General features: G+C 39.6%; 1 protein-coding gene across 4 annotated transcripts in view; it reads left to right on the forward strand.

The window, feature by feature from the left end:
* sgcd (sarcoglycan, delta (dystrophin-associated glycoprotein)) overlaps nucleotides 1-15,055 on the forward strand; it is a 367,182-nt gene that overhangs the window by 248,091 nt on the left and 104,036 nt on the right. For all 4 annotated transcript variants that reach the window (XM_049466602.1, XM_049466603.1, XM_049466604.1 and 1 more), the window contains exon 3: nucleotides 12,387-12,488. In XM_049466602.1, coding sequence (XP_049322559.1) covers nucleotides 12,387-12,488 — 102 coding nt within the window. The remainder of the gene's footprint in view (nucleotides 1-12,386; nucleotides 12,489-15,055) is intronic.

The raw sequence follows: 15,055 nt of genomic DNA on the forward strand, positions 1-15,055 counted from the left end.
GCCAGTCCAAAACTAGACGTCATTGGTTCAGACTCTCACTTCAATGCCTGTCCAAAACAAGACATCATTTGTTCAAAGTCTACCTTCAATTCCTTTCCAAAACTATATGAGAAGAGTTCAGACTCTTCCTTCAATGCCTGTCCAAAATTATACATTATTCGTTCAGGCTCTCCCTTCAATGTCTTTTCAAAATGAGGCGTCATTGGTTCACACTCTCCCTTCAATGCCTATCCAAAGCGAGACATCATAGGTTAAGACTCTACCTTCGATGCCAGTCCAAAACTAGACGTCATTGGTTCAGACTCTCACTTCGATGCCTGTCCAAAACGAGACGTCATTGGTTAAGACTCTCCTTTTAATGCCTGTCCAAAACGAGACATACCAGACTAATAGCATTCCGCTTTTTTCTCTAATATTGGGTAAAAAGAAATTGCCTCAAATTACTGAGGCTGGATGATTTCTCCCCAGGTGGCGTGGCTTCACGCTGCCTCAGAGAAATGCTCCCCTGACACCGACATTTATGAATCAGGCAAATTTCACGGTGAGATTCCCCTCCCAACTCACGCTGCTGTAACGTACTGAGTGGCCATCCGTTCTGGGTCAGTGCCGCTGGCCTGCGAGGATACAGCACATTGAACATGGAGACAGAGGATGAGGAGGAGTTTGCCTCGTAGCTTCGATGCAAATGTGCGCTGTCACTGAGGCGATCTGCGCTTTCGCAGCCTGCATGGCTGTTGACAAGGTTTGTTTTTGGTTGCCACGTATGCCCCTTCTTCTCGGAAACGTGGTGCGAATGCTGCCTCTGAGATTTATGGCTGGAAGCAAAGGGGATGCGCATTAGGTATACAGTAGAGTATCACATGAATTCAGAGCATGTCAGGCTCATGCTCAAACTGACACTGGGATGCCGGGGAAGATTCACATGCTTTATCCGATGGCACTTTTCCCTTGTGTCACTCAGGCAGAATATAGCATTGATAGATTGTGAGAGAGCCTTTTTTTTAAAGTAGAGTCAAAAGTAGTTGGAAAGTTCTGTGTGGCTTTACAGTGGCTATACAAAGTATTCAGCCTCTATAATATCAGTAAAAAACTGATTTCTACAAAGTAATTTTAATTAATTGTACAGTACCAAGCAAAAGTTGGAACAAACCAGACGTCAAAGTCCAAATTATGTAGAAAAATATATGGATTTATTTAGTAAACCAAAAAAAGTGTTAACAAAACAGAATATGTTTTATATTTTAGATTATTTAAAGTAGACAACTCTTTCTTAGATGACAGTTTTGCGCATTTTGGCTGGATTTTCTCAGTCAGCTTTATGAGGTAGAGTCTCCTGGAATTTCTTTCAGTTAACAGCTGTGCTGAAGTAAACTAATGTCAAGAGTTAATTAAATTTGAAAGCATCAGTTGTGAAGAAGGGAAGATGTAGAGTTGGTATACAGTGAATAGCTCTGTTTGAGTAATGTTCTAATCCATATTATGGCAAAGACAACTTAACGATTAATTACGCAATTAAAGAAAAAACAATACTTTAAGGACTGAAGATCAATCAATCAATCAAAAAAAAAATAAAGAACTTTGAAATTATCCTCAAGTGCAGTTGCAAAGATCATCACAATTTTTATGATGGAACTGGCACTGATCTTCTGCCCGGGCTTGGGCTTCTCCCAAAGATATGTTAGATGTCCTCAAATCTTGATGGAATGTCCTTCGCCTGGTGTTGTGGGGGAGTCTTTGAGGTCTTTTGGTGCTCTTGGGCTGGCCAGCCAGTTGGAGTCTTCGATGTGCGATTTTGTTGTGGAGTTTGATCGTGCCACTCCTTCGAAAGACCTCCAGGTTGGTGATGTAGTCAGTGTAGTGTTTTCTCAGGATCCGGCGAAGGCACCACTACTGGAAGACATCAAGCTTGGTGTTGATGCTGGTCGACACCTTCCAGGTCTTGCTGGCGTAGATAGTGGTTGGGATCATGATTGAATTGAACAGGCAAAGTTTTATCTTAGGGGGTTTTCACACCTGTAGTTCGTTTTTCTGGTCCGAATCAGTTGATGGGTTCGTTTACTTGGAGCGTTTTCCACTCTGTTTGGTTTGGTTTCACACAGGCATAAACCTAAATGCACGAAAATGCGCACCAATAAACCCTGTGAGCAGGCTGTGTCCTCTGATTAATCAGAGCTGTCTGGTGTGGGTGTAAATATAAATATACGAAAAAAAAAAATAGCGAGAAGATTCTGTGTTCCAGCGCGTATATCTGTACGGTGAAACACTGAAAAGCTACGCTTTCAAGCAGTTTAGAAATGCAGCGCAGATGTAAACATAGTAAACTGAGTCACGCAGCTGTAAGAAGTTAACGCAGAGTTTGTTCATAGCTGTGGTAATTAGCGTTATCTGGCTAATATATCAGTTTAAACTGCGTCTTATCAGCAGTTTAGCTGAAATAAATGGACTATATTTAATAGCTGGGTCATATAGAGACCGGATCACGTTCTCATCACAAGCGAACCGCTCCAGAGTTTGCGTGGGACCGGACTGAGACCACCCAGTTCTTTTTATTCGCACTCGAGTGCGATTACTGTTTTCACACCTGCTCAGTTGAACCGCACTAAAGATACAAATGGACCAGAGTTCGTTTCAAGCAGACCAAAGAGTGCTGGTGTGAAAGCGCCCTTAAAGGAGATGGTCGGGGAGGACCAGATCTTGTTTATCTTTCGGAAATTCTGGAATTGTAATATAATTAAAATATTATCAAAAGCTACCTGTTTTTTATAATGGACACCAGGTTGCTTTCTTTTGGGAATCTTACATTTAATGAAATGTACATGTTTCCATACTACATTAAAGTACATTGTTTTAGGGGGCGCCGAGTGGTCCTGCGGTCTAAAGCGCTGTCACTATGAGCGGGAGGTCGCCGGTTCGAACCCCCGCTCACGCAGCTTTGCCATCAAGCTCAGAGGGAGCACAATTGGCCCTGCTCCCTCCGGGTGGGTAGATGGCGCCCTCTTCCCACATGGGTGATGTCCACAACACAGGCGTCTGTGAGCTGATGTATCGGAACCGAGCCGCTGGTAATGCTGCATCAGCAGCAGCTCGAAAAGAAGCGGTGGCTGACTTCACATCATATCGGAGGAAGCATGTGCTGGTCTTCACCCTCCTGGTGTGTTGGGGCATTACTAGTGATAGGGGGAATCCTGATCAGTGGGTTGGGTAATTGGCCGTGTATATTGGGGAGAAAATGGGAAAACTTACATGGGAAAAAAGTACATTGTTTTAGATTGTATCATGATCATGAAATTCAGACTCTTCAGTGATAAGGTCCATTTAAACATTAAAAAAAAAAAAAGATCTTCCACCTGTCTCCCGCTTCAAAAAACCTTTTGTGGCTCCTCCCCCTGACTGTCACATCTGCTGATAAAGAAGGGTGCCACTCTGGCAGACCTTCCATCCACCTACTGCTTCCATCCTCACTCAGCTTTGCAATTTGCTCGCCTGTGGACACATTTGCACGTGCCCTGGTGTGCAAAGCAAACACAGACTCACACACACATACACACACATACACACACACACACACACACACACACACACACACACACACTCAGTGGCATGCAATAAATATCAGAACTCCCCACGCTGTGACAGTGGCGGTGGGGATGTGGTGAGTGAAAATCAATTTACTCCTTGATGCTGCGTAAACTGTGGCACGGAGCTTTCGCTCAGACACACCTGAGAGTTTCCAGGCCTCTCTGTCAGCCGCCCGCGTGCCCGCCTGAATTATTCATGGCACGCCACTCCTCTCTCTCTTTTCCCCCAACGCTCCTTTCTTCTCCTCTCCTCTCTGCTCCTCTCCCACATTCCCTCCATTCTGTTTGGTTTGGGTCTTTGAAGAAGCTGCAAATATTGCTGTTACTATTGCATGGCTTGCTCACTTCCGCACCTACTCCCCCCAAAAAAAAAGAGTCACAACCCACTGGGGTTTGCCTCCAACCTCCCTCGCAGCCCCGGCAATCGCTTGTAGTGAACACACAGTGAGAACGAAGCTCTCTCTCTAACACACACACATATACACACACATATACATTCCCCAAACACACGCCATGGCGTTATCACGATCAATGGCGGTTCCCTAGATACCTACCCCTGCACATTAAAGCAGCACATGCCAAACTTATGCTGCATTACATTTACCTCGGAAGTGTAGTCAGGTGTGGGAGCTGGGGATGACAACTATCACAACTTTCCAGTATCAACCATAATCGCTTGCCTTGTCTCAGGTTGTTCAAGCGTTGCTAGTCATACCAATTATTAACAACCCAGTATGCAATATTTTGCATTTGCATTACATCCATATATCCTACAACAGGGGTCTGGTTTTCTTTCTTTCTTCTTGGGTTCACCTGCTTTGAGATCAACTGTTCTGCAATTGGGTTCCACAACCCTCTGGGCTGGAGAGCTACTGGTCTGTAGCACTCCATCCCATTACACTTCATTTTCCAAAACAGATTTTTTTTTTGTGGCCCGCCACAAACTTAATGGCTTGAAAAATATCTGGCCCCTGTCGGCCATTAATTTAAACTCTTCTGCCACCACTAGTTGACAGTATAATGTCCTTATTAGAGGACACCAGGCCCTTGTAGAGCAAAATTTAGTGTTGTGGTCTAGACAACCCAAAATGTGATGTCCACACATTGTGGACGCCAGGTCCTAGGAGGTTTAATCATTCACACACGCAGTACTACTGAATCAATCTTTGATCTGTGCACATGTTTTTACCATGTCAGTTTTCTTTGTTGAGAAGCACTGGACACTTTCAGGTGGCTGCGTCATTGAAATAGCAATGTGCCAAACGTCTGAGCGCATCTGGTTCTTTTTTAACATTACGCCCAAAACACAAGCAAGATTAGTTGAAGCCCCACTAGGTAGGATTTCCATGTTTTTTGATCTTTTTAAAAAAAGTTAAAATTACAGCTTGAAACTCACTGCAGTGCTGCATTGAGGTGTAATAGGAGGAATAGCGGTGCTCTCGTGTCTGTGCCGGGCTCCTCTGAGCTCAAACCAGACTCTGTAAGTTTTCCGAGGCGGCCGCGACCAACTCTCGCGAGAACTGCGACCTGCTTTCCGACCTTTAGTGGAGCTTTAAGAGAATTAATACATGCCTTTTACAGGTTTTAAGCTGTACAAGACATACTTTTCCTGTTGTTACAATAGCAAAGAAACACTGTCATGCCCTAAATCAAGCTGTGCAGTGTGCGCTTGACGGCTCGCCTAAAGATCGCTGAAATAGGGTCGTAGGACTTTTTTTCTTTGGCCTATAGCAGCATTCCAAATTTTCTACATCCGAGTGTACAAATGGAAGGCAGCATTACATTCAGTCACTTCACTCACATAGCACGTATTCAGAAACTGCAAAACACTGCCTCGCAATGCCCTGCCATGATGCCAGGGTGATGCCGCTCTCCAATTAGCAACGTTCCAGACGGAAATCTGGCCCCTCTGACCGCTACAAGTGTTTGCAGAGACATATGTTGGAACGGACACGTGGGTCAATCTGGCACTTTGATTCAAAGGCAACGGTCAATCTGATGATGAAAAGACTGTCGGTTGGATCCGGATTGGCCGACAAGTAGGGGCACGCCATGGGCAGAGATTATCGCTTCTCCAGAGACTTCTGGGAGTCTGACTTCAAAGCTGGGAGCCTACAGAATGTTCAGCATGAATATAATACTGGAAATAGCTCTCTGATCCACTGAGAACTGCTACGTATGTAATACAGCCTGTGTGCTGCCTTTAAACTGCTTCTAACATAAAAAAAAGAATAATTTAGAACGTACAGAAAAATCCAACTTACACTTATACTGTATTTTACCCTCACTACAATCAAAGAAATCTATCAAAGAAAGACCAAGGTTTAAAGTACAGAGATTGCTTTCCTTTCAGTTTTACATTGGAATGTAATTTATGTTTAGAAAAGGGTAAATTTATTTAAAATATATATTTTTTTTTAAATGGGAAAAGGGTGTCAGGGTTGTAAAAAATAAACCAAAAACAGAAACTTACCTGACAACCTGAACTGATGTAAACACATACCGATAAAACAAAAAGCGACCAAGGAAACAGGAAACACAGAGTTAGAAATACACACACACACACACACACACACACACACACAAGGCAGGAAAGTAAACAGGGAACACCTGGGGAAAGGTAACGAGGGGGCGCAGCTACAAATAAAACACACGTGAAGGCACTAGACGGGGGAGGAGACACAAAAGAACACACAGCAGAGCACATGGAGGAGATAAACAAACAGGAGGGCAGTAAAAACACTAAGAACATTCTAGTGATTTTCCCAAAATTTGTTAAAAAAAAAAACTTCTAAGAATTAATTTAGGTAACAGGAAAGAGTGTTGAGATTGACCTCCTCAGTCATACAGTTCCTATAAGATCAAATATAGAAAAAAAATAATTTTGGTCTTCCCATGGTCTTCAGAAGAACCAGCTGATGTTACTTCCTGTTGTAGAAATGTGACTTCCTGTTGTAGAATGTTCCAGATGTTTCAGATGATCAGGGTAATGTGTTACAGTAACAGGAATAAAGGAAATTCAGGGACAAAACTAAAATTTGTATTTTAACTTAAATATTATGGATGTATTATGAAAAATATATATATTTTTGAAGCATAGATGGAATTTGGACTCACACACCAATGCAAAAAAATAAAAAATACATCTCGGAAAGATTTAAATAAATATATTTCATGGCAACGTTTATAGTTAGAGAGTGGGGACAGGTAACAAATGTTTAATTTGTTTTTTTTTTTATTACATATCTTACTTTTTGCAATTAGGTCAAAGTACAAGACACTATGTTTAATAATAAAATGTATTTTAAAGTTATTTTGTGTGCACATTTATACATGTAATTTCCTGGGGACAGAAATGGCACCCATTCGGTGGAATGGCCCTTTATTTCTAAGTCTTAAAGCTCTAAAGAAAAACTGAAGAAAGAGCTAGACACCGAGTCTGCGCTGCATTCTGATGAGGTGAAATCTTGTGTAAATATGATGTCTGAGATTATAGTGGTGGTGGCTGTGGTGGGAGGTGGAATGGGCAGTGTGAAAAGCTTGTCTTGGATAGATTAAATGGATGCAGTCCTGTGGGATTGTAAGGTCTTGATCTGCATTTGGTTTATCTCGGTTTATCCTGAACTGCGAATCAAAGCTTGCGCTAAACAAAGAGCCAGCTCACACACAGCTGCTGTAAAGGGCCTTGACTGTTCTAATATCAAATGATGCTTTTATCTTCTGGCTAATTGTGAAGCTTTTTAGCCTATTAGCCAGTCAGAGTCAGAAATCACTCTTGCGTTGGTTTTTAATCACACCTTGTTCCCTCCGGTTAGCACCTTTCAGTTCTTAAATCGCCTTGCTTTCTGATTAGCTTTGTACTTTTTCATTAATCTTTTTATTAGTATTATTAAAAGTGAAGAGGTGTGTTTTTTCCCATTTTTTACTTTCATTTCAACATTTTTTGTCCCCATTGTCTCCCCAATTTACAAGACCAATTACTCAACCCACTCATTAGGACTTTACCCAATCACTAGGAGGGTGAAGACTAGCACATGCCTCCTCCGATACATGTGAAGTCAGCTATTGCCTCTTTTTAAACTGCTTCTGAATGCTTTAGTATTGCCTGAGTAGCATCACAGCGCACTCGGAGGAAAATGCAGCGACTCGGTTCCGATACATCAGCTCATAGGTGCCTTGTGCTGATCGACATCACCCTTTGGAGTGATGTGGGGAGAGAAAAAGCGGCATCTACCCACCCAGAGAGAGCAAGGCCAATGGTGCTTTCTCAGGGCTACGGTAGCCGATGGCAAGCTACATGAACAGGATTCAAACTCTGATAATAGTGGCAGTGCTTATCCCGCTGGACCACTGGGAGCCTGTAAATAAAACATTTTTTTTTAACTTCTACCATTTGTATTTGCACTCTTTAAACCTCAAAGACTAGTAGATCTTTTCTCTTTGGGGCTCTTGGGCCTTTTCTTAACTAATCATGGGTGTGTTTTGCGCGTAACATGAAATAAACCAATCAGTGTATCTTAACAGTGCAGAGCTTTTGCGCATTTTAGCAGAGGACACTGACCTGCATGTTTAAGCCAGCAGCTTATTTAATTGAACAGCAATGCTATTTTATACTTTATCCGGTTTATTGTTGATGTAAAAGCTGGATTAGGCTGCTGCCTGTTGACTGTTGACAGGGTTTTAATCAGTCATCCGCCATCATGATGAAAACACGTCAAATATTTATCTGAACACACCTCACTTCCAGACCACCACATCCATCAGTGTAGATATATTCCTAAACTCTGAGGCTATTTTAATGGCTTGAGCGCAAGGTGTGAAAATAGACGGTTACAAGGATGTAAGATAGCAATGAGCATTGCGATACACCTTGTGCAGGGTGTACAATAGGGCCCCCGGTGTTAACGTGTGTTTTGTATCTGGATTTACATTAACTTTGCCTGGATTCTGTCTACACTTGTCATTAAAATGCAATCCCAGAATGACTAGATAAGATCTGATTTACTTCTTTTCATAAAAAAAAAACAACAAAAGCCAATCATTCTGTTTTACTTTCACTGAGAGAAAAGTAGCAAAAAGTTTAGATTTTAGATGATATTTTGTCAAACTCCCTCTATCTTACACACCACCAACAATCTATTTTCATGTCTTCCATGTAGCCAGGTGGTGAATTGAGAATACACCTTTAAAATGTGTGTCTGTAACTTTAAGAAACACAATCAGAAGTGTTGTCACCCTGAGAGAGGAAAGGGAGGAGCTAAGAGCATGGTAGAGAAGGAGGCTCAAGCTGCAGTGAATGGTGGTGCTCCATTTTAGGATCCATCCAGAGCCATCCTAATGAAATAAGAGAAGCTGTTTGTCCAAGTTCTCTTGATGAAATGCTCAAGTCTTGTTGAGTAAAGCTGAGTAAATTGAGTGCCACTACCAAATACTGTGCTGTGTTCTAAGCTAGGGTTTTACAGTGTATTCATTTTATTTTTTTTATTTTGAGTACAATTGAGTACAAGCTCTGATAAAAGTCTATAAATCTGTTCACTGCAGTTGCAGTAAGTCAAAGATAGGTGGTGCAGTGTTGTTGTGCACTGAGAATAATATTTCTGCTCAGCCAGTGAAAGTGCTGATAGTCTGTATTTTGCTTTTATTTCATATTTGAGGTTCATTGTCTGTAAGAAGCCAGTGACATATTTTGTTTGTTTATTTTCTATTGTTTTATAATTCATATACATTTTTATATTTCATAAAAATCCCTAGAGTGGGATCTATCAGAATAAAATACCCGAAAAAGTATTTTGTCATTTGGTGTGTGTCCTTTCCCCGGTGACATCCACTTGATTCGATTAAATAGCAACAGTGCTTGTGAATATATCTACGCTGATGGGTGTGGTGGTCTCTAAACGAGGTGTGTTGTAGTAAAATTCTGCCATATTGCTATCTTGGCAACAGAAAACACAGGTGCACCTCTGACTGAAATGAACCTAGGCAAATGTCAACAGTCAGATGTTCATTGCTATCTTGGCAGTTAATTGACAACACAGGCGGATCCCCAAAGCGTAAAAATCTCAGATTGTTACGCACTAATGGGCATGCAGGAGTGCACAAACCCATAGCATGAGCCTGTTGGCAGCTATGCAAACTTTTACATCAACAATACACAGTTTCCTCTGCTGAGAAGCGTTGGACACGTACAGGTAGCTGCGCCACTGAAACAGCGATATGCCGCAATGTGCCAAAGTCAGAGCACACCTGGTTCTTAAAGGTAATGGCAAGTTAACACGCTGATTGTTTTTCTTTTCATGTTACGCCCAAAATACAAGCATGATTAATTAAGAAAATTAGTAGATGCCTTTTATATGTTTTGAGGTGTGCAATGCGTATACTTTACCTGTTGTTACGATAGCGAAGACACACTTACATGTCCTAAATCAAGCTGTGTAGCGTGTGGTTGGTGACTCATCTAAAGATCGGTAAAATAGGGCCGTAGGAGATTACCATGCTTTACCATGTTTATTGTAACTATATAGTATCTGGATTTGCTTTGACTGGATTCTGTTTACACTTGCCATTAAAATGCATTTACAGATAAGATCCAGATAAGAACCAATTTATGTTCCTTCATAAAAAACTTTTCTTTACTTTTCTTACTTTAGTTTCTCATCAAAGTTCTCCTAATCCTGGAGAGTTTAGATACCATTAAAGGTTCTACAGTGCTGTGGTTCTCACACGGTTCTCACATTCCTATTAAGGTTCTAGCTAAAACAAATACACCCAACTTTTTAGACCTTACTTGGAGTGTCTACACTTGGAAGAGTTTACACTTGGCTTTTCATAAGAACAACCAGTGAAATCTAAAACATGATCCAAATTCAAAAGTGCGTTTTATTCTCAAGTGTAAACAGAACCCTTTTCACTTTCCTAGTTCTGTGCATTTTGATTTATACAGTAGTTCATTTTAAATAATAAAGAAAAAAAGTGTGCAATATAAACCAATCATGACTCTGCGAATTCTATTGCCCGCAGAATCTTTTTGTGAGATCTGGTTCCATCCACACGCTTTAACTTTTCTTTTTGATGACTTTCTTTTAATTACTTTCATTGAAAGGAATGCAGAGCAAAATGGATGTAAAAATGATGACTAAGGTGGTATTCAGACCATGCCTTTTCAAAATCCCTCAAATGCAGAGCAATGCACACTGTGATTGAAACATTCTCCTCCAGCCTGTGCAATGCAATTCAAACTTTAGAACTGCACAGTACTGTTAAAAAACTGACAACTTTTTCTGATGAATGGCCACAAAAAATACCTTCAAACATAATCCAAGGCTGAGCATCGCTGGTCACTGTAGTTTTCACTTTCTTTCTTAAGCTTAAAGTATTATATTCTTGCTTTTCTGGGTTTATTTGTAGGATGTTTTTTTAAGAAACACTACATATTGTGCTGATACTGAGTTTAGAGCTCCCAGCATGCTAAGTGATCCCTCCTTTTTCATTGTTGGGGTTATTTAGGGGCGTCTGTTGTCTGGAAAAAAAAAATAAGAAAACACATAAAAATTATGAGTTTCTTTGATTTTTACCAAATTAAAAACCTATGGAGTATAACCAAGAGGAAGATGGATGATCACAAGCCATCAAACCAAGCTGAACTGCTTGAGTTTGTGCACCAGGAGTGGTGTAAAGTTATCCAAAAGCAGTGTGTAAGACTGGTGGAGGAGAACATGCCAAGATGCATGTAAACTGTGATTAAAAACCAGGGTTATTCCACCAAATATTGATTTTGTTTACGTGATCTTCATACTTTTGGAGCAAAATTGCAAAGTCTCTGGATTAACCATTAGAATCCTATCCTGTTTTGGTTTGTTTTTTCTTCGTTTTTGTCAGTTCCTCTTTCAGGTCTTATGACACAGTAATTATATCAGAAAGCCACATGCCATGAACTCTTTTACTCTAGAAGAGAGTGAAGAGTGAATGTAAATAAATGATTTAACTGATTATGTGTTTTGAGCAAATACATTGAGTTATTATTAAAGAATAATACAAATAACTTTGTAGGAGATCTTATTTTTTTAGGTGTTTTTCCCAATGGATTTCTTTCAGATGCTTTACTGCACTGGATGTAATATTTTTAATATTTGTATTATTTATTTCTAACCATATATGGATTATGTTGATGTGTGAAGGGATTCCTGAGTAATTAAGCTGAGAACACAAGGTGCGATTTTGGACGTGAATTCCGTCTGTAGGGTTCAAAGGGTTAAGCAGTATTTAATGGCACTCTATATTTTTTTTCTCTATCATTACAACGTATATTTTAAAGCATGGCTTAAAAATACATTTTATGAAAATACAGAGAAAGTATATTTAATGTGTATTTTCATTATTTTAAGTATATTCAACTGAAAATGCACTTTAGGTATTTTTTTTATCTAATTCAATCGTACTTTTAATGCTCTTAAGTATACTTCCTTTTTTTTACAAGGGAGTACACAGAGGGATTAGCCAGCGGACTTTGTCTGACTGAGGGATCTATACCTACTGTCTGCGGCAAGTCAGCAAATTAGGGAGATGTAGGAATTTTCAAACAATGAGTTTTGTGTTGCTTTTCACAAAGTCCAAAGTCCCTGGACTAAACCCACACAAACACAGAGAGGAATTGGAACACAGATAGGGACTTGAACCAAAGCCCCCAGCATTGAGAGACACATATTATAACATGATTAATGTATTCATATTAGACTTTTGCTATAGACGTTGCAATAACCACCATCTCTTTCTCTCTCTTTCTCTCTTTCTCTATCCTTTTTTTTTTTTTAGGATGGCATGGGTCACTTGCGAATCACAGAGAGAGGACTCAAACTAGAGGGCGACTCCGAGTTCCTCCAGCCGCTGTATGCCAAAGAAATCCAGTCCAGACCAGTAAGTACACATCAGCCACGGCTGCCAGACACTAACTCACTCGCACCCCGGCCAGCCGTAATAATAGCGCTGAGCATGAGGCGGATGGATGGCTTGATAATGTGTGGGGCGCGGGCCTTATCTCATCTGTCTAACACTAGTGAAACACAGACACTGAGAGCCAGTGAAAGCTTGAAGGAGGGAGAGCGAGTGGACGGAATAGCAATGGACTGCCGAGATTAGAAACAACTGTCAACTGGTGATGGGCCTCTGTAAGCCTGTAGGATGCTCTCTGTGGGCTCTTTTATATAGCGTTGATTTCTTAGGATATTTTAAGAGCAACAACTCAGGCAAACCCGATTTGGAACCTTGAAACGAAGAAAAAAAAAACAGACTTTTAGGCTACGTTTACATTACCAGGCTGAAGTGACTCAAATCTGATTTTTTGTTGAATTTGTTTCAGATCAGATTTTTTTTTCAAATCAGATTTGAGTCACTTTCATACATGTGATCCTAAATCGGGTACTTATCCAATCCATGGAAATGCGACATGAATGTGAACGGTCAAATCAGAATTTGTGCATCTCTTGGTGCAGCTGTGCTATAGCTTTAGCTGTAAAAACAGCAAAAGCAAGCCACCTGGCCTTTTTTCACCTCCTCGACCTGAGACCACTTGAGCAAAAGATGCTCCAAATATGAGCTGCTACGAATCGTCTGACAACATGCTGTTTTTTTGTTTTTGGAGAAGAAGGGGACATTTATACACGTATCAATGTGCGCATGTGAGGCGTTTCAGGGACAGATTCTTTCACATTACACACAGATACAGGTCACTTACATGTGTAAAAGTAAACTGCCAAGATAGCCAAATCCAATCTGAGCACAAAAACTTATTTGAGCAACTTGGCTTGTAATGTGAACGTAGTCTAAGACTGTTTGGACCAATTCAATATGTAGTGCTAAAATCAGGGACGTATCCATGTGCAAAAAATAAATAAAAATAATAATGAATCAGTTGAAAGAGATTGGTGTCAAAAATCATATGCTTCTATGAGCTGTTGGGGTGGACCCCTTATTGTTGTGACGTCACAATAAGGAAACATGCATAGAACCATCAACTACCATGTGGCTAGTTAAAAAAGAACGATAATACATGATTTGTTTCATATTAGTTTAAAAACAGAATGTTAAAAACAATTATCTGTGGTAGAAGCTGAGCTAAAAATTTTAATTAGTTTACAAATTCATGTAGGAAAAGAGTAAAAACTATGGTGTCATGCTGAAGAAAAAAGGTATTTACAGAAACAAGAGAATTTATAAACATTAAGTCTAGCTGTTTTATAAGTTGGAAATCAGCTAATAGTACTTGCTAGAGTGATTTGTGATTGTGTGGCTATGCCTTGATTCAGACAATAGGGGGCAACCACAGCGTTTTCCTCATTCTAGATAAAACTATCACTGAGGAAACAGCACTGTTTACTGTGGTCTTTTTTACTCCCTATATTCAGGTAAGAAACCAACAAAATAGGGTTTTATATTGTTTGAAATGCCACTGGAAAGCCATATTATGTCAACGATATTAGCTTAATGGTTATAAATAAATGTTAACTCAGTAAATGGTTAAAGTATTTCTGGAGCAGACTTGCTCACAGAGTGAGCTAGTGTGCAATGGCCGTAGCTAGCATTGTTTTAGGACCACATAAGAACAAATCTATGTCAAATGTGGATGAAATTCCAGTTGAAAATATATATGTTTGTGGTAAGAGTGTGTTAATAAATTTGCATATGTGATTTGTGTGTATCTTTGAGTTTGTTAGTAAAGTAGGTCACCGCCGCCATTTAAAAATACTTTTGTTTATTTAAATGTGGGTGGTTAATTAGATAATGGTGACCAGTACTAGTCTTTGTAATGCATCTGTTTTAAAAACGAAGCAGTTAATTTATACATCATAGAGAAACTCTAAGATGTGTTGTTCATTTTGTTAGAAACACTGTTAAAGAGATAGTGTGAGTTATGGCTTGGGATATATTTTGAGAAGAGACAAAAGTATAAGCATACATTGTGAAAAATTGAGTTGAGTATTTCATTCTATATGTTTTTTGTGTTGTCAGTAAATTTTATTTCTCTGTAAAAAAAACCCCCAAAAAAACTGAATTAAAGAGAATGTAAACAAGCCTTGTTTTTAAACACGTTTTGTTAAATTCTAGATAAAACTATTACTGTTTAGGGGTGGGCGATATGGCTCTAAAATAATATCACAATATTCCATGTTTTTTTCATGATAACGCTACTTTTGGCGATATGACAAAACACTGAATTAGAAGAATTATTTAGAATTGTATTGTTGCATGCAATATGATATGGCTAACTGAGATATTAAAAAAATAATAATTTTATCAGATTTGTAACAGAAGTCAATGATCCAGAATGTCATGATACTAATAATGCACTCTAAATATCTCCATATATCCAGGATTAATGTAAAATTAATAATACTGGATAGATATAATCTGTCTCTAGTAGATATATACTGGGAAATGAGAACAGTGTGGATTTTTCGTTTGCTAAAAAAATGTGATAATTAGGG

This window comes from Astyanax mexicanus, chromosome 17 (genome assembly GCF_023375975.1).
Source record: "Astyanax mexicanus isolate ESR-SI-001 chromosome 17, AstMex3_surface, whole genome shotgun sequence".
NCBI classification, from domain to species: Eukaryota; Metazoa; Chordata; class Actinopteri; order Characiformes; family Acestrorhamphidae; genus Astyanax; species Astyanax mexicanus.